Source organism: Galeopterus variegatus, unplaced genomic scaffold (assembly GCF_000696425.1).
Source record: "Galeopterus variegatus unplaced genomic scaffold, G_variegatus-3.0.2 Scaffold631, whole genome shotgun sequence".
Lineage (NCBI taxonomy): Eukaryota > Metazoa > Chordata > Mammalia > Dermoptera > Cynocephalidae > Galeopterus > Galeopterus variegatus.
Genome location: NW_007726742.1, coordinates 145,254 through 172,657, shown reverse-complemented (window position 1 = coordinate 172,657; position 27,404 = coordinate 145,254). Strand labels below are relative to the sequence as shown.

General features: G+C 53.5%; 1 protein-coding gene across 2 annotated transcripts in view; it reads right to left on the bottom strand.

Moving 5' to 3' along the window:
* Nucleotides 1-662: 662 nt before the first annotated feature.
* The window catches only part of CLIP2 (CAP-GLY domain containing linker protein 2), a 60,907-nt gene continuing 34,165 nt past the window's right edge, over nucleotides 663-27,404 (bottom strand). Inside the window, exons 7-17 of one of the 2 annotated variants that reach the window (XM_008570781.1) lie at nucleotides 26,313-26,373; nucleotides 19,816-19,920; nucleotides 17,027-17,962; nucleotides 14,599-14,656; nucleotides 12,545-12,628; nucleotides 11,155-11,311; nucleotides 7,976-8,135; nucleotides 6,305-6,490; nucleotides 5,926-5,988; nucleotides 1,442-2,851; nucleotides 663-1,327 (exon numbers count right to left, since the gene is read on the bottom strand). In XM_008570781.1, coding sequence (XP_008569003.1) covers nucleotides 2,840-2,851; nucleotides 5,926-5,988; nucleotides 6,305-6,490; nucleotides 7,976-8,135; nucleotides 11,155-11,311; nucleotides 12,545-12,628; nucleotides 14,599-14,656; nucleotides 17,027-17,962; nucleotides 19,816-19,920; nucleotides 26,313-26,373 — 1,822 coding nt within the window. In that variant the 3' untranslated portion in view covers nucleotides 663-1,327; nucleotides 1,442-2,839. The remainder of the gene's footprint in view (nucleotides 1,328-1,441; nucleotides 2,852-5,925; nucleotides 5,989-6,304; nucleotides 6,491-7,975; nucleotides 8,136-11,154; nucleotides 11,312-12,544; nucleotides 12,629-14,598; nucleotides 14,657-17,026; nucleotides 17,963-19,815; nucleotides 19,921-26,312; nucleotides 26,374-27,404) is intronic. The other variant, XM_008570782.1, reaches the window with a different exon arrangement.

The following is a 27,404-nucleotide window of genomic DNA, read 5'->3' as shown; positions in this document are numbered from 1 at the left end:
GAGTCCCTTGAGGGTTCTCTCAGCCCCTTCCTTAAACTCTCCTTCCCCCTTGGTGCCCCACTGCTGCCTCCAGGACTTTGCTCACATTGTTCCTGAGAAAGTGCACGAAGCCTCCTGACGCATCCAGCTGTTAACCTCAAGAGCCTTGTTCAGTCTCCCGGGGAGGCCAACTCCACCCGTCTGTGATGACCACAAAGCTTGCAAAAGGTTGTACTCTTCACTTGATCTACAGAAAGCTGCTGCAGGAAACAATTTGCTCACAAGCTGGAAACGTTCTCATCAAACTCTTCAAACATGTTAGCTGGTCCACCATCATTTTCATTTTTCCTCGCGGGCCTGCTCACATCTCTGACTCCACTGCAAACCCAGTGCAAAGCCCTGCGCTCCTTCGGCATCTCCTGCACCCTGGTGGCCTTGCTGGGCCTGCCCCTCGCCACCTTTGCTTCTGTCTGCTCTTGCTCGTTTCTCTCCAGGACAAGGAACCTCAGTCCCAGGGATTCTTTGACTCTAGCTGCTCTGAGGCCCTCATCAGCCATTTACACCAGAATTAGCTGGCGGCAGAGTAGAATCGGGGACCAACACCCGGCACCAGGGTGCCCAAGGGCTTAGCGAGGCTGGAGGAGCCCGAGCCACATTCAGAAAGAAGCTGATGACTACAGGGGTCCTGGACCTCAGTCACAAGCTTTATTGTTCCGAGCACGGACTCGCCACACTTCAACAATTCCACTGTGGGGAGGGGAAGGGTATGGGGAGGACCTGGGGAGGGGACTGGCTGAGCCACACCTGGGCAGGCTGAGAGGCCCACAGGAAATTGCTTCTTGGGTACCTGCCACCTGCAAGCCCACCCCCTGGAGCTCAGCCCCTCCTGGTGCCCAACTGTGGAGGCCTTTGGCTGTTAGTAGACTAACCAGTTCCTGCTGTGGACAGGGCAGAGCTGCCCGATTTTACTGGAAAGAGCAGTATTTGACTCTGGGTTAGGCCACTAAAGCATCATTTCTAGGCTGTTGTTAATAAAACTGCATGCGAGAGCTACCAAGGGCCAAAAAGGAGCAGAAAGGGGGCCAAGGGGACTAACTCGCTGCCCCGACAGGCTGCGTTTGGGCAAGAATGTGAGCACCACCTCCCCTACCTGTTAGTGCCCACCATGGCGACCTGGGCTGTTCCTGTGAACTGCACACCTGTCCTGTGGCTGATGGAAAGCCAGGATAGGCATCAGGCTTCTCCCGTGAGTCCCCTGGCTGGGAAGGGCCCCACTGAAAGCTCCCCCGAGCTGTGGAGGGTGGGCAGGGCCCCTGTGTGCTGATGCTGAGGCCCAGGCGGAAGTCACCTATGGGCCCTGCGTGAGTCCCCTGGCTGGGAAGGGCCCCACTGAAAGCTCCCCCGAGCTGTGGAGGGTGGGCAGGTCCCTGTGTGCTGATGCTGAGGCCCAGGCGGAAGTCACCTATGGGCCCTGCAGCTCAAAAAGGGGGGCTGCTGGGCCAACACTGGCTTTTCCCACCATGCACAGGCCGGGATAGCCCAGCAGAGCTTGACAGGTGACAGGAGGCAGGTAGATTTTTCTTATCCCCACCACTGCTTGGGCTCTCTTCCCAGCCACAGAAGACAGGGCTGAAGAGCCCCATGCAGGCACCTGTCAGACTGAAAGGGGCTGTTGGTACATGCTCATTCTGGTGAGTTCTAGGCATCCCTGAACGCCCAGCTGTGTGTACCTGGGTGGGTATGTAAACCTTGAGGGGGCAGGAACGTTTGTAGTGTTCCCGGGCATGGCCCCACCAGGCTTAGGGCTCAGTCCCGGAACCCAAGCCATGCACCTGTGTGGCCTGAGTGTGGTTAACTGCAGACACCCCCATCTGCATGGCCACGTGTGCACGCATGGCCTGAGTATGTGTGTCAATGGAGTGTGTACGTCAGGCCCACATGGGTGCCTCTGCAGGTGGGAGGTCCACTTTGGAAACATCTAATCAACTCAGGGGACACCCTATTACTGACCTTTGTCAAAACATGCCCAGGCCCTTGCTCTGGGCTCTCCTGCAGCCACCCCTGCCCCAGCTCCAAGCCAGGGCTTGGACAAGGTTGTGGTGGGGGATGAGGAGAGGGACTTCCAAACTTCGTTAATACTGTGGCTCGTAGCCCTGGTGAACTCCCTCTGGCCAGCAGCTTGGAAGTGTGTGTAAGGGGTTGTTGCTGGGTGGGGGAAGAAGGACCCTGTACCCCCAACACTTTGAACCTGGAGACCTCACTGGGCAGACCTGTACCACTTGAGGGAAACTTGTACCACTGCTTGAGGGGCTCAGCAAGTGGGGACCAAAGCCCTGGGGACTGCCTTGGCCTGGAAGTGGCTGCAGAAAAGGGTCCCCCACCTTGCTCCTGGAGCCCGGATTTCCCTCCTCGGTGCCTGCAAGGAGAAGCTGGGCCCTCCTCTGGCCCCTCTAGGCTCGAGGAGCCCTGGGGGAGAAGGGGAGGAAAGGGAAGGCAAGGGGGCCCATCAAGGCCCAGAGCGCCAAGATGAGCCTCAGGGCAGCTCGTTCTGGGGAGAGGGGACCAACTGGACCCCCTCTGCCTCCCCAGACAAATTCCAGAAGCTGCCAGATGTCCAGGCTGAAGTTCCCAGGGCCAGGCCGGGGCGGTACTGCTCTCTGGGAAGGCCGTGCTTGAGGAAGCCTCCTGGTCCGGCAGGGGGTTCGGGGTGGGGGATTGTCCATGGCGGTGAGTACGTTATTGTTACAAACACTATCCTGTCTCCAAAGCGACAGTCCTGGTCCCTGCCTGGAGGAAGCGCCCCCAGGCAGCCTGGCGGGGCTCTGGTGTGGGCTAGGCTGCTCCACCATGTCCCTCAGGGTCAGTGCTTGTCCTAAAGAGAGAAAGAGCTCGATCAGCAAGTGTCTCCAAGAGCCTTGAGGGACACGTAGGCGGAGGAGGGTCAGGGAAGAAGGGAGTGGCGGTGGGGAGGGGGAGGAGAGCATGCGGGGCAGCGGGAACAGCATGTGCCAATGCCCGGAGGCAAGAAAAGCCTCCCTGCTTTGTGTCCGGGGCACAGTGGGACAGGAGGTAGGGTGACAGACATTACCGGGAAGCTGTGGGTGGGTTTTACAAAGAGCCCCGAGTCCCCATGTGGAGGCTGTATCAGAGGAAATGAAAACTGGAGACTCCGAGTCTCAGTTTCCACACCTGTGAACTGAGCTGGACCCCTGTGCCTCGCAGGATTGCTGGAGGACAAAGCCGCACGCCGGCTCCCAGGTGCCCTGACAACCTGCGGCGGCTCTGCCAATGCCACCCACCTGTCCCGGCCCCGCAGCCTTCCCTCCTCTGCAGCCTGGTGCCTCCATGCTGCTCTCAGGCTGGTCCAGGTCCTCCCCTGCCCCTGCCCGGCCCCCAAAGTTAGGGCCCTTGACAGATTCTGTGGCCGAGGTTCTCCCATCTCTCGTGAGCACCTGCAGTCTGGGGGCTCCTGGGTGGAAGAGGAGGAAGTAGCCTCCTTCCCCTATTCCAGCCTCACTTGCCCAAGGTCACACAGTAAGCCAGGGACAGAGCTGGTTCTGGACCAGGGGCTGGTGAATGCAGGGGTTGACTGTGGGACAAGGTGGGGGCCACTTGGCACCCCCTGCAAAATAACATCACCAAGCAGAGACACAACCAGCGTGGGAGCCCCTCAGGCCCATGAGGTTTTAGAAAACTAATTTCATATACACAATTTTGTAAAACGTAGAATTGACAAAGACTGCTTTAAAAGGAGAGAAAATGCTTATGTTTAAAATATCCAGTGGAAGAAAACTGGGAGCAAAATTAAATATGGAGTATGCTACCTACTCTATACAAATGATAGATCTGCTCCTCTGCAAATTTTGTTGTTGAGATTGGTTCATGCAAGTGGTATGGGTAGACGTTAAATCCAGGGGGAGTTTTGGTGGGGAACAGAGCATTCATATGGTCCTAAAGTCTCTCTCCACACACTACTTGTTAGGAAAAAAAACAGTAACTATGCAGCAGAGAAATCAGACACCACCTTGAGCAGGTGATCACAAGTGAGGGTCAGGTGGGCAAGACACCCCCAGGCTGTGACACCCTGAGTATAACCTGAGGCTCATCACAAGGGACTACACAAATCCCAAACAAGGAGTCTTCTATTAAAAAAAAGAGAGAGAGGATTGTATTTTAAAAACGTCAATGTCATAAAAATCAGACGGAAATTGAGGAAATGTTCCAGATTTAAGGAGACTAAATAGACATAACAAGGAAATGCAATAAGCCGACTCGACGCTAGACCATCTTCTATTAAAAAAAAGAGAGAGAGGATTGTATTTTAAAAACGTCAATGTCATAAAAATCACACGGAAATTGAGGAAATGTTCCAGATTTAAGGAGACTAAATAGACATAACAAGGAAATGCAATAAGCCGACTCGACGCTAGACCAAATCCTGTACTGAGAGAAAAGAATCGCAGAAGATACTGCTGAGCAAACTGCAGAAACGGGTAGGAGCGTTGGTTACACGTAAACCCTGTGTCAACATTATGGTTACTGAGATGGGTCACTACTGTGGTTATGTAAAACCATGTCCTTTCCTCAGGGTAGATAGACTCAAGCGTTTAGGGCCATGATACATACAATTATACTCAAATGGTTCATAAAAAATTATACATATTAAGAGGGCCAGCCCGTGGCTCACTTGGGAGAGCGTGGTGCTCACAACATCAAGTCAAGGGTTAAGATATCCTTACTGGTCATCTTTAAAAAAAAAAAAATTATACATATTATTAAACACATCTATGTATAGACACGAAAAGATCAACTGAACGGGGCAACATGTTAGTATGTTCTGGGGAAAATGGCAGAGAACACTCCAGGCACTAAGAGTGAGACGATAGCTAACAAAAGTTAGCACGCATGCACGCAGACATACATACGCGTGCACACCTGTAGCCATGACCCTCGTTATTCTCAGTAGTTCTGCTCTACCCAGTCCCCGAGCACACTGAGCTGGCGACACCAAACCAGTACTCTTGGGGAAGCGGGAGGGTAGGTTCCTGCGAGCCTCTATCACATTTTCATCCACCAGTCAACACTCACCCTAGTTTTACGTGTGTTTCTGTTTAAAGACACCTTACTGAATATCTGTTAATATCACTAACATTGAACTCACGGCCAACAGCACTACCTCTCATGCCTGAACAAAGCGTGTCTAACGCTTTCTCCGTAAGACGCACCGGAGCCTTCCTGCAAGTAGGAACACTAGACAGCACTTCAGCTCTGCATGGGGCAGCATTTTAAACAGCAAAATCACCAATGAAAAGCACAGAAATTCAAAAACATGGCATTAAGGCCATGAAAGGGATGCTGCTCACAGCGGGCGAGCTGCAGCAGCAGGCAGAGCGCCGCCCGGTCCAGCCTCGGGTGGGGAGCACGTGGGGTGACTCACGTGGTCTGCCTCTGTGTGCACCGTGGATGACCGAGAGAGCACCCAAAGAATCGATTTTGGGATTACAAATAACTATTAGTGAGTAGGCAAATTTGCATATGTGGAATCCTCGAAAAATGAGGACTGGCTACACATGTGAACATACCTCCACACACGCATACACGCTTAGGGAAGTTCAAGGAGGATATCACTTAAAAATGTCAATCTTGGTTATCTCTGAGTATGAAGGCTACTGGTGAGTATTTTCTTTATATATTTTTGGGTTTTTTTTTCCAGAAGTTTCCCTATAGGCATGTATTACTTTATCACAAGAATGTCTTTTTAAAAAAGGAGGAAGATGAGGTTCAAAGAGCAGGATGAAGGCTGAATGGAGTCTGACTGCAGTAGCCCCCCCAAGCGACCCGCCTGTAAAGCTGCTCACACAATGCATCTTTGTGTATTTTTAGTGACTTTTCAGGGTTTTTCTCTGGAGAGATCTGCGTGCATGGGAGGGCCAGAGCCGCCCTTACCTCTTGTTTGTGGGCTTTGTCTTGCTGGTGGATGCCATTTGCAGAACCGGAATTGCCAATGTTCTGGAAGAGTCATGGGGAGACGCTTAGCAGGTGCACTGGCAGCAGTTCCTGGCTGGCCCACTAGATGGCAAGGTCTTCCCAAGGGAACCACCTCGGGCTCCAAACCCCAACCTCTTCAGCCTGGGGCTCTCAGGACCCCCAGAGACCAAGCCTCTCAGGCAAGGCCACTTCTCCCTTCCTAGTCTGAGACCCTCAGGGTAAAGCCCTTGGACTGGGACTGTCAGAAGGCAGGACTGCCTTCCCCTTCAGACTGGGGCTCCCTGTGGACACGGCCCCATCACACCCTCCTGGTCAATGTGCCCTGGCTGCAGCTCACCTGGGCCTTGTCAGGGCAGCTCCTCATGGCTTCCATGAGTTTCTCCACCTGCTGAGCCTGGTCCAGCGCGTCCCGCAGTGCATCCTCCGTGCTCATGAGCTGGTGCTGCAGCCGTGAGAGCTCGGGTGCCGAGGACGGGTCAATGAGGGAGTAGCGCCTCTGATCTGACAGGGACCTCTCTTTATCCTGGAGGGGCAGGAGAGTGCAAGAGTGTGTGCATGAGCTGGTGCTGCAGCCGTGAGAGCTCGGGTGCCGAGGACGGGTCAATGAGGGAGTAGTGCCTCTGATCTGACAGGGACCTCTCTTTATCCTGGAGGGGCAGGAGAGTGCAAGAGTGTGTGTGTGTGTGCACACGTGTGTGTGCTGGGGGGGTCTCACCTCTAGGCAGAAAAGTCTTCTGGCCCCACTTCTGGGTTCCCTCCCTGAGGGCCCCCTGCCCTGAATCCCTAGGGTCTGTCAGATGCTCCACATTCTCCAGGTCCTGGAATCCAGGACCCCACCCCCCGAGTTTTCCTTCTTACATCACCCCTCACTGTCATAGATGGGGGCCTCCCATCCCCTCGCCCTCCAGCCTACCTGAGCCCTGTTCGGCACCCATGGCACCCCCCCATTACTTTCAGTGTCTGAGTCCCCCATGGATGCACCCACCACGACAATACCCAGCGGTACACCTGCCACAAAGCTGGACAGGCCCCCCCACTCCACAGAAACCCAGTCCTTCCACCCTGCTCTGACCCTCTATCCAAACTGCCTTCTATCCAAACCTGAGCCTTCTCCATTCAGGTGGTTTCTACCCACCCAGCAAGCCCATCCCGAGTTCTCCCGTGGAGCTACAAGAGGCTGTCCTGGGGGTAGGGGCTGCAGTTCGCATAAACGTGACCACCCTGTGGCCCGTGGGACGAATCTGAGCTCAGCATGCCCACTTCCCACGCAGACCTGGGAAAGCCTCAGTCCCCACCAGCCCCAGGGCCTGTCTTCTCTGGAGTCATTCCCAGACTCGCAGAGCTGTGAGAACTTCAGAGGGTCCTGGCATCAACCCCTGCTGGTCAGATATGCCAGGACTTGACATCCCAGTGACCACCAGGCCCACGATTGGGTTGTGTGGCCAGAATGAAGCCCCTTATCCCTGACCCTACAGACTGAGGGCCTGCCCCCTGCTGTGGGTGGGCCTCACCCCTCCCTCCAGCCTGTGACCTCCCCCAGAGCTAGGCCCTGTTTTCTTTCATCTCCACTATGTGGTTGAGCTGGTGGCTGGGTAGGAGGGTAGTGAGGGGTTTCAGAGCAGCTTCCCCTGAGAGGAGGCCTGTCCTCCCGGACCCCACCCTATCCATACGTTGGACTGGACCAGGCCCAAAGACTGCACACAGGCTTGTCCTGAATGCTGATCACAGGAGGACAGGGTGGGGAGGTTCTGTCCTGGTACCAGCATCATGCAGACTGCCACACAGCCAGCCACGACGTCTGCAAGAGGATGCCCAGGGTCCGTCCCCCACCTGCTCCCCACCACATCACTGACCCTGCCTGTGGTCCTAGGGGATTTGAAACCTTCATTGTGACTTGGCTGTTCCTGGGGTGACTCCAGGAGGTCATCAGTCTTCACAGCCTGGCAGTAGGGCAGCCTCAGCCCTGCCCTGGCACCTCCTGCCCCCTGGCCACCCCTCCTCCACATACCAGCCCAGTCAGTTTTTCACGCAGGCCGCGGATGTCATCCTTGAGTTTCTGCTCCTTGATCCGCCACTCAGCCTTGTGCACCTCGCGGCTCAGGTCCCTCTCAGGTCCAGGGGAGTGACGATTGGCCTCCAGCAGCAACACCCGCAGTTCGTTCAGGCTCCTGGCCGGGGGGTTGGGGGACAGGGCAGCTGCAGTCAGCCCCAGCCCCCTAGCTCCACATTCCAGCACCTCACCAAGCACCCAGAGCCTGACCACCTCAGAAGGACACTGGCTATCAGACAGCAGCTGTGCCACCAGGGGCAGAGTGAAAAAACGAGGCAGGAAACAATTTGATCACAGCCCAAGGGGGGCCAGGATTTGGGGATAAGACAGACAAAAGGACCCAGCCTTTCCCAGAATGTTTTTAAAATATTTTTTTAAATGAGAGTATATATGTCTAATTAGAAACAAAAACCAAAAAACACCAAAACATTCATCCAGGAGATCTCATGTGGCAAGACATTTTAAATGCCTGATATCTGCTGGGCTTTACTTCCCAGGTCAACTCTTAACCAGCCGCAGTGGCTTCCTGGAGCACTGTGATGAGAACGGTTCTGAGGCCACATGTGGGCTCTGCAGGAAGGATGCAGTGACCGATGAGCAAGTCCTGCCATGGGCAACCCCCACCCCCGCAATCCTTTTCCCCCACCTGCATCTATTACAGAGGAGGAGAACTCCCTTACTAGGTGGCCATGGGTAGTTGAGAACAAGTGGAAATCTGCTGGTGCTGCCCTTTCCCCATTCCTCCTCCTTCCTGCAATGAATGTGATAGCTGGAGCTTCAGCAGCCACCTTGCAAGAGGTGACAAGAACGACAAAGATGTTGGCACTGGTATCTTGAGTCATTGATCCAACTGCCTATCACAGCTACTTCCAGATTTATGTGAGGAAAGGAATTCCCTACTAGTTCAATCTCTGATGCATATCACATACTGTCACCAAGGCGTTCCTAGCTGATCTCCCACCCCCATCCTACACACCACAGGAATGTGGAGGATCCTACTGTGGCCCACATCGATCAAGAACGGCTTCAAGGAAGAAGTGGAATGTGAGCTAAGCCTTGAACAAGGGATTAAACTTCGTGAAATGACCAAAAAGACAGCGGCACTCCAGCAGGTGGGAATCGCGTGGGTGATGAGAGATGGAGGGGGAATGAACTGCTGGTGACAGGGAGAAGTGGCCGAGGCCAAGCTCTAGGAAAGAGGCAGTGTTGCTGAGGATGAGGGGGGAAATCCAAAGCAATGGATTTTTTTTTTTTTTAATTTATTTATTTATTTATTTTTTAATTTTGTCAATATACACTGTATATGATTATTATGGCCCATCACCGACACCTCCCTCCCTCCTCCCTCTCTCCCCTCCCCCCCAAGAATGTCCTTTCCATTTGCAAAGCAATGGATTAAGACCAAAACCCCCGGTGACTTCTACCAGGAATCAGAGGAAGGGGCATCCCTGTGGCCAGGACAGTCCAGAACGTCCCCTCGGAGAAGACGGGACTGGGCTGAGCACCAAGGATAAAATAAGCACTAGGACAGGAGAGAAGATGAGGAGGAGGAGAAGGCACAGGCTGCATCTGCAGAGGGCGTGTTGGCCTGGAATATTCCCAAACTACCTCCCTGCACCTGTTTAAGAAGCCCCTATTGGGCAGGGCCACCTTTTCTAGAGAGGTGCTAGATTTGAAGCAAATCTAGCATAGAAACTCCCGATTTGTACAGCAGATTTACTGGGGAGAGGTGAGGGGAAGAGACAGAGTCTTGTACAAAAAGACGCTTGTGTGTCAATGAGATTCCTTTAACTCCGGTTGACGTGCAGATGCTCACAGGGGCTGGTGATCACGACTGGGTATAAGAAAGATAATGAAAGCAAGAGTGGGGGACGGAGGAGATGCAGAGGGTCCAGGCCCACCAGATGGGGTCGGTGTCCCCAGCAACGGCTGGAGGTTGCCCTGCTGGAGGTCAGCCCAGTGGAGTCAGATCTTCCGACTTTTTCCTTTTTTTTTTTTTTTTTTGTCTTTTTTCGTGACCGGCAACGGATCGCAACCCTCAGTGTCGCACCCGTACCGGACCGGGACCGGCAACGGGATCGCAACCCTCGGTGTTGCCCCCGCACCTCGCTCAGCCAGTGAGCGGGAACCGGTCTGTATGTGGGATCCGAACCCTCGGCGGGAGCGCCGCCGCACTCCCAAGCGGCGCACTGTAGCAGTGCACCACCGGGCCGGCCCTCTTCCGACTTTTTAAGGGAATCTGGAGAAACTGGATTTTATATGACATATTCTGACTTTTAAATGCTCCTTTAGTTTTTTTAAACCTCATATGGACCTCACAAACCATGTATATGAACTGCATCTGGCCCAGAAGTTCTCAAACTGTGGCCTGGGGAGTCCCTAAGGGGTCCCCAAGACCTTTTCAGGGAATCTATGGGCCAAAACTATTTTCTTAATAATAACAAAACTATTTTCATTGTTATTTCTCTCAAGCATACAATGGGTTTTTCCTGGGGCTACATAACATACTAATAATTATCTGAAAAGGACATTAAAATACTCCTCTCTTTTCCAATTACATATCTATATAGGTCAGATTTTCATAATATACTTCAACCAAAATGATAAATCGCAAAGACTCAATGTAGAAGATACAAGAATCTGGCTTTTTTTGATTAAGCCCAACATTCAAAAAATTTGCAAAAAATGTAGAACAATGTCACTTAGTAAATATTTTTTGTTTTGGAAAAGTTACCTTTTTTTAACCAACAATCATGTTATTTGTGTTACATGCAATTGGCTAATTATTATTTTTAAATGGATTAATAAATATCTTAAAATTTCTCAGTTTTAATCTCTGGTATTGTAAATATAGAATAAGCAAACAAAAGCTTCTTTGGGGATCCTCAATAATTTTTAAGAGCTTAAAGGGGTCCCTGAGACCAAAAAAATTCAGAAAGCACTCATCATTCCCATCAGCTCTGCTTGGAAAACCATGCTGAGGATTCAGAGGCTTCATCTCCTTGGCAGAGGAGAGTGCAGTGACCCAGCCACCTGTCCCCCTAGGTCCGTCCCGGCCCGCCTCTGGAGAAAGCTGGCCGAGGTCAGGTGGTGCGTGGGTCAAGGGCAGAGGTGCCACCCAGCACATGCTGGCTCACCGCTCCTTGCGCAGCAGCTCCTGGCTGATGAGGACCAGCTGGCCCGAGGCGTCGTGGGTCTTCCGGGACACGGCCTCCAGCTCTGCCTCCAGGCGCCGCTTCTCCTTCAGGAGGGTGTCCACCTTCTTCTCTCCCGACTTGCACTTGCTCTCCAGTGCTGCGGACAGTGGCAGGGAAAGTAGAGGAGGGTTGAGAATGCAGGTGGATCTGTTCCACCCGAAGGGGTGGACGCTGGTCTTCCCAGGGGGACACTGACATACCCCACTATGTAGTTTTAAGGCATCGAGGGTCCTTGTCATCCTTAAGAGGCAGGCAGCAAAGGGCCCGGGAAAACAAAAAGCAGACCACACCTCCAAAGGCACAGCAGCCTGCAGGTGGGGGGAGCAGGCCATGCTTCCAGAGAGGACCCGGTGTTTACAGTGGTGCCTACACTAAAAGAAGCTCAACCTTCCCCTTGGAGGAGTCTGAGCTCCACTGACCTCTGTCAGGACCAATTATGCCATGTGAATGTGATGGGGACTGGACAGAAGAGGGGGTGGGAACCCTTTCCCAGCAGGGGGGCCGTCTCATGGACACCACCACTGGCATTCAGAAGCAGGACCAATTTGTCACAATATCACAAACTCCAGACCCTCTCCTCAGGCTACCCAGCTTTGTGTCCTACTCTTGGCTCCGACCACTGTCCTCCCCAGTTCTGAAATCAATCCTGGTATTTCTTCTAGGGGCTGGGGGCAGATAGACTATCCAAGTGGCTTGTGAGAAATCAAAGTCCTCAAGAGCAGAAAGAGAGAACCCGTGATGGCATTTCAGGACACAGAGAACACAGAGCTGGCTCTGGGGAGATTCCATTCTGGACTGTACATGGGCTACTCTCTCCCGCTCACTGCTGCCCAGGAGCAAGCCCAGTGCAGATGAACTGTCCCAAGTCACTTACTTCTTTTTTATTTTTTTTCCTTTTTGTCTTTTTTTCGTGACCGGTAACGGGATCACAACGGATGAACTGTCCCAAGTCACTTACTTCTTTTTTATTTTTTTTCCTTTTTGTCTTTTTTTCGTCACCGGTAACGGGATCACAACGCTCGGTGTCGCACCTGTACCGCGACCGGCAACGAGATCGCAACCCTTGGTGTCGCGCCCGCACCGCGCTCAACCAGTGAGCGGACCGGTCTCTATATGGGATCCGAACCCTCGGCGGGAGCGCCACCACGCTCTCAAGCGCCGCACTCTACCGAGTGTGCCACCGGGCTGCCCCCGCAGGTCACTTACTTCTCAAAACAGAGGAGGGAGGGTCCCGATCCAGGCACCAACCCATTCACACTCAACTGGCTTGCTGGACTGGCATGGCCCTGATGAAAGCCCCCCCGCATCTGCCCTGCGGGAGGAGACTTACCACTTACTTGGGCCCTGAGCATCTCGGTCTGGGACGTCAAGGCTGTCACCTCTTTGTCTCTCTTGTTCAACTTGTCCTGCAGGCCTAGTGGGAGAAAGGGGATAGCAGAAGTCACCAATGCTCCAGGACTGATGGCACTGGCCAGTAGGCAAGTGTGTGGCCCTCCTGCAGGAACCCTAAGACGGAGCCACACTTGGGTCCAAATTCTTCCTTGTGCTAGCCCTCTCTCTGGACAACCTACCCAGAAGAGAAAGATCCAACACTGTGTGGTCTTGACAGTAATGACAGCACTCGTGTCCCCAGTCACGTGTGTTCAATGCTGGACAGTCTCATAACGGTCATAAGAAGCTATGCACGGAAGGTGCTCAGAAACATACTGATGTTCTGCAAGTCAATTTATCAATTTCATGGAATACCAATAGAAATACCAACAAGACTTTAATGTGTGTGGAACTAGATAAGCTGATTCTAAGATCACTTGGAAAAAAATAAGCAAGAATAGCCAAAAGAGTTCGGCAGTTTCTCAAAAAATTAAACACAGAATTACCATATAACCTAGCATTCCACTCTTAGGTGTCATGCCCCAAAGAACTGAAAGGTTCTCAACAACTACATGAACACACGTTCATAGCAGCAATATTCACGACTGCCAAAATGCAGACACAATCCAAATGTCCATCACCTGACGAATGAATAATCGAAATGTGGTCTATCCCCAGAATGGAACGTTACTTGGCCATAAAAAGGAATGAAGTACTGATCCATGCCACAACATGGACAAACCCTGAAAACCTTATGCAGAGTGAAAGAAGCCAGACATAAAGGGCCACATACTATGTGATACCATTTCTGTGAAATGTCCAAAATAGATAAATTGAGAGCGACAAAGCAAATTAATGGTTGTCATGGGCTGTGGGAAGGAGAATGAAGAAGCTAAAAAAAAGACTGAATCTTTAAAAATCTGCACGGCAGACACCACCATACACAAACTCAAAAGACAACCAAATGGGGAAAAAATGTTCGCAATGTCATATATAAAGAGCTGAAAATCAACGATCATAATAATAACCTAATCAGGGCCAGCCCGTGGCTCACTTGGGAGAGCGTGGTGCTGACAACACCAAGTCAAGGGTTAAGATTCCCTTACTGGTCATCTTAAAAAAAAAAGAATAATAACCTAATCAGAAAAAATGGGCAACGAATAGAAGTAAAAATGGAAATAGAAATACCTATTAACTTCATTCACAGAAAGAGAAAGGTCAGACAGCATCTTTTACCTTTCAGATTGGCAAAGAGCACCAAGTGTGATGCACGTTTTCTTGGTGAGGTTTGTGGGGAAACACACTTTCAACTACAGCTGGTGGGCAGAGGGGGAGTAATTTACTGCAGTGGTATTTGTAACAGACAAAGACCGGGGACAACCAGCGATGGTTAGTAGGAAGCTGGCTAAACACATGATGTTTTCTCCACACAACAGAATATTCTGCACCATGTAACAGAATGTATTACTGATAGGAGACAGTCTCAAGATAGGCTGTCAAATGGAAAAAAGTAAGGGCTGAAAGCATGAGAGGTGTGGCCATTTGTGTTACCTACTTGCTTGGATGAGCATAAAATCTCTCTGGAAGGGGGATATGCAATGGCAAACATCACACCTTCAGGGAGGAAACTCGGGGAATACAGTACCCTTTGCTGTATGCCCAATGAACCATTTGAAGTTTGTACCTGTATTTAAAAATAAAGTTAACTTGGGAGAGTGTGGCACTGATAACACCAAGGTCAAGGGTTCAGGTGTCCATATAGGCCAGCGGCCAAAAAAAATTTTTTAATAAAAATAAAATTACAACCAAACCAATAGTAAAGTACTTGGCACAATATCTGTCACTCCTTAAACTGGGCCACTGCCCACCTCACTGGGGGAGTAAATGGCTCCCTGCACAGAGTAGGCGACTCTCACCAAATGGCAGATGACACAAAATGTGACCCAGCTCAAAGGCAGAACCAGCCAGCCTCTGCCCAAAGCCCGGAGCCCGCCTGGCCCAGTGGCCACTCACCCTCCATGGTCTCCTTTGTCCTGATCTTCTCCTCTGAAATGTCGTTTGACTCGATCATCTGAAAGAAGAGCCCCTGTGAGGGGGACGCCCACCCCCCTCTACAGCCCCAGCGTACCCGACAAGCACACTCAGTCTGCACACCTTGCCCTGACGAGGGGGGCCCAAGTGACTCAGAGCCTGGGACTCGATGTGGTGTCAGGGAGTGCAGATGCCCTCAGTCTGATCTCCCCGACCAGAGTACCCCCTCTGCTCCCAGCTCCCCAAGGGCTGCTTGTGCAGCTTCTGCATGAACACCTCCTACCCCTTCCTGTGTTGAAAACGTTTATTACATTAAACAGATGTCTGCTTCCCTGAAATGCCCACAGAGACCTGTCCTGGGAATCTGTTTCCACCCTCGCCTGGAGACAAGAGTCCTGGCCTTAGTTTCCCACCCATAAAACAAGCACAGACTGCCCTGGGGCAGGGTGTGCACAGCACGCCCAGGGCCGTCTCCTGGGGGGATCTCAATAGTGCTAGCTCCTTTTTCTCTAACACTTCTTTTTAATAATAAACCCAGAAGCCAAAAATGAAAGATTGATTTAAAAAAAAAAAGTCCTGGCAAACACCACATGAGAGAAGACAACCAACAGGCTCCCCACTGCTTCTTGCAGAAGTTTCCAGTCTCTGCCCAAGCTGGTTATCCTCTGAGCCTGTAGTTTGCCAGAGTCTTACACTGTGGATCAGGGCAGCACAGAGCTGAGCAGTCACCTCCATCACCCTGCCCCTCACACCTCTGTTCATACATCCCAAACCCCGTATCAGTCTCAATTAGTTGTGATCAATCAGGCCCCCTTGATCTTCATTTATGCACACTATAGTGAAGATGAGGCATATACGAAAAAAAAATTTTTTTAAGTTCTTGTACTTATTACATGACACTGAAGATCCAGTTTTCCCTCAACTTAAACCTCTAAATCTGGGTGACTTACGGTTCTAGACTGAGGCCCCAGTGTAGGTGGAAAATCAAGAGATGGGTCTTCCTGAGGTCACCACTCATCCTCGGCCCCAGAGCACCCGTGACTGAGGGGCAGGGGGCCACCCTTATGCCTCTGTCCCCTATGCTCTGTGGAACCACAGCAGCCCCAAACCTCTCCTGCTCAGGGAATCCAGGTCCTGGGGTTGTGGGCCTGGTTCTGCCTGCCCTGAGCAGACAGTCAGGCCCATGTGCACATAAGCTACTCTGGGTCTCTTCCTTTTCCTTCCACCAAGGGTCCTGGGAGAGCACTTGCTAAAAAATGTCCCTCCTGGGAGAAGGGGGCATGAAGGCCACTGCAGGAGGACCTTAAGGCATGGTGCGGGCAGATCTTTTATACAAAAAGTCTTCTAAAAACTGATTGCCTGAGTGCTAAATTCTAGTTTAAATGTACATGGGGGAACTGGAAGTTCAAGAAACCCTGGGGCCCCTTTAAACAGGAGAAGGCATGCAGCTAGCCATCCCACTTACAGGAGCTGATTTCTGCAGTTCTGGAACCTCTGCCAGCCCCACAGGCAGTGGCACAGGACACCCTTGCCACTGATGGGCAAGGGATCTGGGACAGTTACTCCATCTCAGACTCTGGGTTCACTCACCTATGAATGGAGCCAACACTGACCTCGAGGGAGTTAAGGTGAAATGGAGTCATGTAGGGTGGTGCCCAGAGCACTCAAAAGTGGCTTCCTGGTCCTGCTGGAGCGGACACAGCCCATGCTACCTGGGGGTTGCCTCCTCATAGGGGCCAGGAGGAGTGTGCTCAGCTAAAGGAAGAGGGGCTAGATGTTTGAGGGGTTTCTAGATTTGAAGCAAAATTGACACTCATGGCAGCGGCCTGTCTAGGGCCAGCCCTTCCAGCCTCCCCACTCGGGGACCCCCACACTCTGGGGAAGTGGCTCTTCCACTGTTGCTAAGCCTCACCAGGACTGGCAGAAACAGAGCCACCCTCAGTGCTCATACTGGAGATGGGAGCCCCAGGGATGGGCAGAGCTTCCCTCCACATCTGTGCTAGTCCCCCGGTGTAGCACCTGGGGTCCCGGGTGCTGGAAGGGGCACGGATGCCCGGGGAGGTCCAGGAGCCTGACAAGAGGATGTGTCTGGGTGAATCAGGGGCTTGGTGACTGAGAGGAAGCCTGTCCTCTGCACTGAGGTGCATGGCTCTCCATGCCTGCTCTTTGGGGGAATCAGACTGGTCAGCTCAGACCACTTTGGATCCTTAGTCAGCCAAGGTCACTGCCCGTGTGACAGAGGGACAAGGGCTCCTACTCTGAGCCAGGTGACCCCAATCTCCCATGGGCATGCTCCAGAGGGCAGAGAGAATGTTTCCCAAGCTGGAAAACAGAGATCAGCTAACATTGAGGCCCGCCCCAGCCCGGCCCTCATGCTCGCCCCAGCCCGGCAGGAGGAGCGGCTGCCTACGTGGGTGTGCTGGGATGAGCATAGGGACTCGAGGGCCTGGAGTCTGTTTTCGGCAATCAGCAGCTTCTCTCGCAGCCTCTCAGCCTCCTGCTTGCTCTGGGCTTCTGCCCGCTGCAGCAACTCGTGGTCTAGCATCTTCTTCTCAGCCAGCGAGATCTGCTCCTTGAGGAACTCGATGGCCTGAGCCTGGCCCCGGTACTCCACATCCAGCTTCTCCAGCTCATGCACACGCAGCTCTGCATCGCGGCGTTGGTCCTGGGCCTCCTGCAGCTCCAGCCGGTGCTGGCTGGCCTGCGCCTCCAGCTGGGCCCGCCAGTGCTGCCGCAGCCCGGCCAGCTCTTCCTGGGCCTCCTGCAGCCTCTGCCGCAGGCCTTCTTTCTCCTTTACATGAACAGCAGTCTCCAGGTCGTGCTTGGCCTGCAGGTTGCCCAGCTCCAGCTGATGCTCCATCTTGATTCCCTCCATCACGGCCTTCAGCTCCCCAATCTCCTTCTGCTGGGCACCCGGGCCCGAGTTCAGGGTGGCCTTGAGGTCCTCCAGGGACTTCTGATGGTCCGAGGCCAATGAGTCTAGCTTGGACTTCCAGTTGTCCATGAGCCCCATGTTCTCGCTGGTGGCCTGTTGGACCTTGTCCTTGAGGTCTGCCACCTCCTGTGCATACTTCTCATTGGCTGCCCGGAGCTTTTCCACCTCCACCTGGTAGGCCTTCAGAGCCTTCTCGTACTTGTCCCGCAGCATGCCACTTTCCCTCTGGTGCTCCTTGCTGGCCAACAGCAGCCGCTCCCGCAGCCGCAGCGTCTCAGCGGCCTCAGGGTGGTCAGGGGGCGGCGGGCCCGAGTGCAGCAGACACTGCTGCAGCTCCTCGATCTCACCACGCCGCAGACTCAGCTCCTCCTCCAGTTGCAGCACCCGCGACTTCTCGGCCACTGTGGTCAGCTACAGGGAGAAAGGGAGACGGGTCAGCGGGCTGGAGGGTGAGGGGCACACCCACTCCCACCTGAGTGCCGGCTGCACTCCAAGGCCCTGCCCACCACAGCTTCCAGAAAGACACCCCTGGCTTGCACCCCAGTGATTCAGGGAGCCAAATGTCCCCACTGCCCTAGGGGGCTTGGGACAAATCAGTGGTTAAAAGCAACCACCTATTTGAGAATATGGCTTTCTTTAATTTTTTTTTGTTGTTCTTTTTTGAGACCGGCTGCACCTCGCTCAGCCAGTGAGCGCACCGGCCATCCCTATATAGGATCTGAACCCACGGCGGGAGCGCTGCTGCACTCCTAGCGCCGCACTCTCCCGAGTGCGCCGCGGGCTCGGCCCAAGTTAATGTTATTTTAAAGAGCAGAGGCTACACAGTGAATTTTATATTATTCTGCTCTAAAAAAGTCCCCAGCCAGAATGGGCTGACTCAGAGGGGCTGCCTGCAGGGGGTGGCCAAAGAAGGGTCTGGTTGCAAAGCCTACAGCAGAGCAGAATGAATGCTCCAGACCCGTCTTCCAATGGAGATCTCTGAGATCAGAGGCTCCACCTGCCAAAAGTCCACCTTGATCACGTCAGCAGTCATAGATAAATTTGTGAAAAATATATTTTAAAGTTTCAAATCTTTTACAAGCTTAAAAAATTTTGTTTCTGAAAGTGTCTTTTGGTTCAATAAACCTGTTTTTGTTTTTTTACTCAGGTTGAACCCTAAATCAAGGTGCCTCTGCGTCTGCGGAACTGGGCTAGTTTCTGCAGGCAGTCTTCGTTCACACGATTGTGTGCTGCACAAACACGAGGTCACTAGGCAATGGCCAGTGCGTGCAAAGGACCCTTGTGTGTCTTTAGACACCCGCACGTGTACACACCCACTCATGTGCTGAAGCCAACATGCAGAAACTGCCCACGGCTGGCTCCACACCTCACACGACTGTGTGCTGCACAAACATGGGGTCACTAGGCAATGGCCAGTGCGTGCAAAGGACCCTTGTGTGTCTTTAGACACCCGCACGTGTGCACACCCACTCATGTGCTGAAGCCAACATGCAGAAACTGCCCACGGCTGGCTCCACACCCCTCACTGTGTGTAGGGTGCTGCCCTAATCACTGCTCGCTGCCTGTTGGGTCCCCTCGCCAGGAGAACTTCTGCTGGGTGTGGAGAGGCCAGCTGTGCCTGCAGCATGGGACTTGGAACCATGCCCCGGGACTCAGGGGACCTCACTCCCAAGGAGAGCTTTCCCATGGCTCCTGACCTGATGCATCACAGAAGCCAGATAGAGAATCCCACCCCCTGGGGACTCCCCCACTCCCCAAAAATCCCACCACTTCCTCAGCCCCAGGTCCTTCAGGCTAGCCCCTCTGCCACCATGTTTAAGATCCCCTGGGCTACAGACACCTGGATCTGCAGTTCTCCGCCTCCCGCCCATCCCCAGCCTCCTCAGCTCGGGAGATGGAGGCATGGAGAGGCTGTCTCTGTGCCTGCCCACATAAGGGTGCAACACTGCCAAGAGGCCCCCGGTTTCTGAACAGGACAAAGCCTTACCCTGGCAATGCATAAGGAGGGAGAGAGGGGGAGGGGTTCATGGTCAGCTAATGGGACTATGAGCTAGAGAGCAAAATATTGAGAACAAAGATCCCCCCTCCCTGATAAGCACCACTTGGCAATGGAGCATAAGCACGATTCTAAATCTCTACTTCCCTCCTGGAAGGGGGTGCAAAAGAAAAAAGCAAAAATGATAGCAGCCAAAGACAGAGAAAATAATAAAACACAGAGGCCGGAGGGGATGTCAGCGGCACAGGCTGGGCGGGCGCGGCGTTACCCTGTTGTCCGCTAATTCTCTGAGCAGCCGCTCGGCCTGCGCCTTCTCCAGTAGCAGGCTCTGCTCCAGCTCCCCAATGCGCGCGTGCTCCAGCTGCGTCTGGGTCTGGTCCACCCAGGGCGGGACACGGTGGGGGAGGTGGGGACATGGGGAGGGGGCAGGGGGAAGAGGAAGCCGGAGAAAGAAAAAGAGAGAGAGAGAGAAAGAGAGAGAGAGAGAGAGAGAGGAGGCGTCATCTTCCGTGAACAAGACAAGGAGAAGCAGGTCGATGAGCCAGAACTGCTCAGGCAAAGAGAGGAGTCTGGGGGTGGGGTGCGGCCTGGTGCCCGCCCCTCGCTGAGGCCTGGCTTGGTTTAAGGCAGAGGAGATGCTGTGGCAACCCTCCCTCAACCGGTCACCACTGGGGGTGACAATGGACACTCCGCATCCCTCCTGTCACCCCCAGGCTGCCCTCGCCGGTCCTTCTGCCTGCTCCTGGGGAGAGGACCCAGCCTGTTCCTGCTCCCCCTCAGGGAGCCTGCAGGTTGCCATCCGTTTTAGGCACAGATCCTGCACACAGGAGGCCCCTGGTTGATGAATGAATAAATGACTCCAGGATTCCTGGCCCCAGAGTGTGCTGAAGGTCAAAGAACCAATGGGTTGGAAGGTTTTCAATACTGTACCTACACCATCTTTGGTGGGGGTGGAGCTGTGCCCCCCACTGTCCTGCCCCTAACCCGGCCCTGTCGGTGCCCACCCCGGGCCCTGCAGAAGGTGCCTGGTCCCCAGAAAGCACAAGGGCACTTCTGTCCCAGCTTCACAACGCCCACTTCATACACGAACAAAGCTCGACATTCTCAGAGCGTCGAGACTGGTGCTGGGACTTCCCATAACAACAGATCTGCAGACGGAAGGGGAGGGGAGGCCACTTGCTCCAGGCACCCAGAGCAGTGTGGAAACCAACCACATTCATCCAGGGAGAGGCAGGAGGGTGTGCCTCATCCTCCAGGACAAAGTTAAAGCAAACTGTATGCAAGTCTGAAGAGGTGGGGCTTAGTAAGATAGCATGCATGTGTAAAATGTTTGTCTACTGGTGCTGGTGTAAACCATCACTGATACCACCCACCTGAGAAAAACTCTTGCAATTCATAAAGAGGCACAGAGGTGCTTACGTCCGTTGGCCTATGGTCTTATTTCTTGAATTTTCCTATAGAGAAAACAAAAAAGGTTTTCTCTTTCTCTTTCAGGAGGGCAGCACGCCCCAGTGTGACAAGTAGCCAAGCTCAGCCTCTTCCAGAAAATTACAGGCTGATGAGGGTGTCTCCACCCCAGCCCTGCAGAGGCCCATCCCCGCCCTCCTCTCCTGCTGACAGTGGGCACAGCAGCTCCGCCTGGGCCTCACTAGATGGAGTATGAGCCTGAATACCACACTGGTGGTCTGCCGGGCAAGGAGAAGCCTCCAGCTTCACAATTTCAAGGACGACTTCATTTGCTACCCACCCAAAGACCCCTCCCCATCACTGTCAGTACCTCTAGCCTCCTGGTCTGTGGGCTGGGGTCTCTGCAGGGGCACAGAAGAACCCAATGGAATAGCTTCAGGAGCTCGCTTAATTTATATAAATTCGACCACAGGAGCTTGGGGGGAAAACAGCCTCTAAAGGCTAGAGGTTAGGAGCGCTGGCCGATTGGCTTCCATTCTTGCCCAGGGCATGTGGAACGAGGGCCACAATCCTGTTTCAGACACTCTCAGATCCCATGGAGTTCATGCTCCTAAAACCATGGATAAGGAAGGCACTTGGGGGCAGCCTAAGAGCGGATGTAATTTCTGCCTCATCACTAACTCTAGAGACTGACCCCACATCAGGGGCGTCTCCTCACACACAGGAGAGAGGGGCCACTCCAGAGAGAGAAAGCCTAGGGCTCAGAATCACCCAGCAATTTTGGGCAGACTGAGGCCTGAAGCTCAGGCCTCCACATTCTAGAACTGGTGCTTTTCCCCCTGAATCAGCGTGACTGCACAGAGGGGAGACCCAGATCTCCTGCAGGAACAGAGAGCAGAAAAGGAGACTCAAACCCTGGCAGCTCAGCCAAGTCTTGCCTGAGCCCCTGGCCCAGAGCTCTCCTCCTCCTTCCCACACACTGTCTTCTGCACTCCTAAAGCACGGAGCAACTGCCCTGGGACACCCCTCAGGTAACAAAGATCTTGTTTTACTAATGAACTGGGGGAGGTGTTTGCCCGACTACTCTAAGGGCTCCTGAAGGACAGAGGTACCACGCCTCTCCTCTTGGTCTCCCTCAGTGAGTCCTCAACACATAGTTGATTCTAGGTTCATAAAACTGATTGTTTCTCTTAAAATGGGTGTTCTTATGCAAATGAAAAATAACGCTGAGGCACTATTTAGTTAACAAAATAACAACACAAATCCACTGGTTGATTAAACAACAAAACCCCAAAACTGCCCAGTCTAAGGCAGATGTTTTTGTGATGTGAAATGGCAGCACCCATTTGAGAGCCATAAAACATGTCCCCAGCCTGTGACCCGGGAAGCGCACTCTGGGCAAAGTGCTCTATCATGCTCCTGCCCTGATCTGGCACTGGGGGTATAAAGGTGAACAAAACAAACAGGCCCCCACCCTCAAGGAGCTTATACTCTGCAGAGGGACATGAACCAACAGTAAATAATGAAGATAACTCCAGGTTATGATGTGGACTATGAACAGAGCCCTGGGGTAGAGAGTCACCGGATGGAGGTCAACTAGAAGAGAAATACTATTGAGAGTGAGACCTGCAGGATAAGAAGGAACCCCCTGTACAGGTGAGTGGTGGAGGAAGAGGCAGGTGTTTCCAGCAGGGGAACCAGCATGTGCAAAAGCTCAGAGGCAGGACAAAGCTTGGGTGCTCCAGAAACACAGGAGCCCAACGTGCCTGGAGCATGATAAATAAGGGCGGGGTTCTGAGACAGCTAGACAGGTAGCGGGGTGGGGTCCTGAGACAGCTAGACAGGTAGTGGGGCGGGGTTCTGAGGCACCTAGACAGGTAGCGGGGCGGGGTCCTGTAAGGCTTCTCTGGGCTACTCTACAGAGCCGGGATGTTATCTAGTGTCACAGCCCTAGATGTGTGAGTGGGGAAGGAGCAGGATCTGATTTATGTTATTAAAACATTTGGTTATATGATGGTTGGGATTTCAGAGGGGGCCGTGGGTGGGGGTATAGCAGAAACAAGATTGGCCATGACTGTCGAAGCTGGGTGGTGGGGAAATGGGAGTTCATAATGATGTCTTCTCTACCTCTATATAGGTTTAAAGTTTTCCAACGTTAAAAATTAAAAAGATGTTTGGGTCGAGCCCATGGCGCACTTGGGAGAGTGCGGCGCTGGGAGCGCAGCAGCACTCCCGCCGCGGGTTCGGATCCTATACGGGGATGACCGGTGCGCTCACAGCGCTCACTGGCTGAACGCGGTGCACCGCGGGTTCGGATCCTATACAGGGATGACCGGTGCGCTCACAGCGCTCACTGGCTGAACGCGGTGCGGCCGGTCTCAAAAGGGACACACAAAAAAAATTAAAAAGATGTTTTAAAAAAGACTGTTCTGGCTTCAGCGTGGAGAATGGACATTGCGAGAAAAGAGGAAGGAGAGGGGCCAGCGAGGCAAGGTGCTGGGTCCTGGCCCAGGGTGGTGGCTGTGGGGATGGGGATAATTTTGAAGGCAAGGTCAAGAGTTTTTCTGATGGAGGGATGAGGGAAAGAGAAGATTCAAGATGAATTCTAGTTGTGGGGACTGAGTAACTGTTGATCTCTTTCTCTTTTTTGTGGGGCCACCTACTGAGATGAGAACAGTAAGGGGGTTGGTGTTAGTTGAAAGCAGAACATAGAAGGCAAGAAATTGAGAGAACTGCTTTGGACATGTTACTTTTGGGATGCTGTACCGGGTTGAATAGTGACCCCCTAAATTTCATGCTCCACCAGAACCTCAGAATGTGACCTTGTTTGGAATAGAGCCTTTGCACATGTAATCGGTCAAGATGAGGTTACCGCGAATTAGGGTGGGCCCTAAATCCAGTGACTGGTGTCTGTAAGGAGACACACAGGGAAAGAAGCCAAGTGACGAGAGGCAGACACTGGAATGATGCAGCTAGGAGCTGTAGAACGCCAAGGGTTGCCAGCAATCCTGCCAGAAACTGGGAGAAAGGCACGGAGTAGATGCCATCTCAGCACCTCCAAAGGGAACCAACCTTGCCAATGCCTGGATTTCAGGCTTCTGACCTCCAGAATTTGCGTTGTTTTAAGCCACCCGGTTGTGGCAACTTATTACTGTGGCCCCAGGGAACTGATACAAATGCCTATCCCTTCTCATCCCGGTGGAGATGTCAAGCGGGCCTGCGGGTGTGGAGCTCGGGGAAGACCACGGGAACCACGGGCTGGAACTTCTCAGGGCGAGCATGGACCAGAGGACAATGGGCTCAGGGCTGAGCCCTTGGACAGGCCAACACTCAGAGGTCAGGAGGGAGGAGGCGCTAGCAAAGGAGGCTGAGAAGCTGGATGGGGGCACCTACTGTGGCTGGACGCGACAGGAAGGGAAAGGGCATCCTGAGCAACTCAAGCTTTGCGGTGTGGATGCGCAGGGACGGGGCGACATAGCTGGAGGGAACCAGGAAGTCAAGGAGTTCTGGGTTTTGATTTTTGACTTTGAAGATGGGTGGGGATGAGTGGGACTTGGGGGTCAGTTTGCCTCTGGCTGCAGTGAACACGGTCACAATTCGGTATGCACAATAAGGTCACAGCGGGATTCTGCTGCGCTTGCGACTGAATCGGCTCTCCACCACCGTCCCGCCCCGCTGCCTCTCCTAGGCAGGGCTGATTGGATCCGGGGCGGACACCTGACCGGACGGCCCCCGCCCATTGGCTAGCCTGGGACCAATCAGATTCCCTCGCGAGGACAGCGGGAAGATGGCGGGCGCTGGTGCGCGGGTGGGGAGCCGAGGCGCCAGGAGACCGGGAGACGCAGTGAAGGGACAAACAGACGCAGCCTGACCCGACGCACAGGGAAATGGCCTCGGCTCCTGCCCGCGCGCGGGGCCGTGAGATCTGCGGCCTTTCGTGAGCCCTCCCGTTCCTTGCACTCGCAGGTGCTTTCCCCAGGAGCCCTCCCCGACCTTGCCACGTGACCAGCCCCTCGGCTTCGAGGGAAACTTAAAGGATAACACCCTGTCCCTGGGCTGAGGCTCCCCCAGCTGTGCCCCGACATCCATGCCTTAAGCTCCAGCTGCAGCGGCTGGCAGCGACCCAAGCCGATCACACATCCCTCCCCCACACCCCAAGCCAGGGTCATCCAGAGACAGGACATTTGCTAGTGGGGAATTGGAAGTCGTAGGGGGCTTAAGTGTGGCTCTTTCACATCAGAAACCATCATTTCTCATTTGAGCTCAGAAATGATCTAGTATGGTGATTCCCAAAGTGTGGTCCCTTGACCGCATCAGCTAGGAAGGTGTTAGAAAAGCACGTTCTTGGGTTCCACCCAGTCCTACTGAATCAGACACTGAGGGTGGGGCCCGGCATTCTGTGTTTGAATAAGCCCTCCAGTTTCAGAACCACTGAGCTAGTTCAATCTCATTTTGCAGCTGAAGAAACAGGCCTGAAGAAGGGAGCTGCCTGAGGCCACTTAGGTCCAGAACCAGTGTGTGGAGAGGGACTGAATTCACTATCCCCTACTCCATCTGACAGCTTCAGGAGGTGTTCCTGCCCACCCAACGGTGGCCTCATGAGCCCTTGTGGTCTCTGCCTGGTTTGGTGAGGCAGGCTTCCGAAGGGGAGTGGGGCCCTTTAGTTACTTGCTACTAGTCAATCTGAGCATCCCAATCCCTTGGCTCAGAAAAGGTGGGTCAGATTGGACAGTGAAAGGTTCCTCCTGCTCCAGGCCAGAATGTCTAGGTGTTATAACTGAGGAGGAGTTACAGCACTCACCAGCCTTATGGGCTGGCTCAGGACTCAGGTGTCCTGGTCCCTCATCCCAGTGGCTGCTGACTTGCCACAGGGCTTGGGTGAATCCCTTTGCCTTTCTGAGTCTCAGCTATAAATTCTGTGACTCAACAGGCTACTTCCAGACAAAATTTACCTGGAATCCAAGATGAACCAAGGGCCCAAGGGACACCTGTAGGGCTACTGCCAAACAAGAAGGGAAAGGGGTATCCAGCCACTAAGTTCTCAAGCCCAGCCCTGCATCCTTGCTGCCCTTTGTCCATCCTGCCCACCCCACCCAGTTGTGACACAAAACGCCTCTGGGCTCTTGGAGCTGAGCCATTCCCACCTGACATCCAAGTGTCTCAAGGCCTGTCCCTTCTCCATTCTCCCAGGGTGTGACCTTTAACTCTTCTCCATTTCTCCCTTGTAATCCCCCCAACCCCCTCCCAGGGGGGGCCCAGAATTGCTGCCTGGACCTCATGGACATTTGCCATGGCAAGGGCTAGGCCTGGGGTGCTGAGTGAGCCCAGGGGAGGGGCCTAGGGGCCTTTGACCATTACCTCCAAGTCTCCCTTGGTGATGGACTCCTCCTCCACTCGGAACTGCAGGTCCTCCACCTTCCTGTGGGGGAAGGAGAAAGGGGGCTGACTAAGCTTTGCCCATAGTGATAGGCTTCACCAAGTCAAGGATGGCAGAGAGAAACAGGACCATCAGATGGACCAGAGTCTAAGCTCAGACCAAGCAAAGGGGACTGGACCAGCAGAGCAGGGACCTGCCCAGAGTCCTGTGGCTGAGGAGGCAGAGCCTCCTGGAAACCTCCAGACCTCCCAACTTCCCAACCTGCACTCTAAGCAGCACCACCAGTGCCTCTAAAGTGGGAGTGTTTACTGCAACATCCTTCCTCCCCAGGGTGGTTGTGGGGAATAAAGGACAGAGTGGACTGTAAATGGAAGCACAGTGATGCTAGTGATGGCTCTGTTTTCATCACTGCAGGGGACTAACACTGCCACAGGGAACAATCTGTGGGGAGGGAGGAGGACAGAGGGCAGGAGAGTGGGCTTCCTGTGTTCTGCTGACCCTGCTCTCATTCACAGGCCTCAAGACTGGGGTCAAGGTCCCAATCCCCACTCCCTGGGCTGTTCCTGGATGTAGAGAGCCCTGAGTGCTCTGCTGCAGGCGTTGGGGGCCACCTGCAGGGAGATACACTTACCCACATGTGTGCCAAGACAGCATAGGGGAGAGACACAGGCCCACCTCAATTATAGCCACACATACGAGCTCAAAGCTGCTCTTACTGGGGCCTCCTCACAGTTCCCAGCACAGGTGATGAGGAAACTGAGGCCTAGAGACGGCAAGTAACCGGTCCAAGGTCACATGGCATACACAGGGCAATGCTAGGACTTGAACCCAGGCCCCTCCTGAAACACAACTCAGACAATGCCTTAAAGATCTGTTTTTGTTTGTCGGCATTAGGCACGTTGCCATGGGAACCAGATGTGTGAGCTCCAAGGACAATCTCAGGCAGATATAAATAAACCCTCATCTCCCCAAGTCAGACAGTAAGACAGCCTGTGGAGCACATGCCTTGGCTAAAAGCCCAAAAAGCAAACCAAAGTGGGGGGGGGGGGGGCGGGGGACAGGGGCGGGCGCCC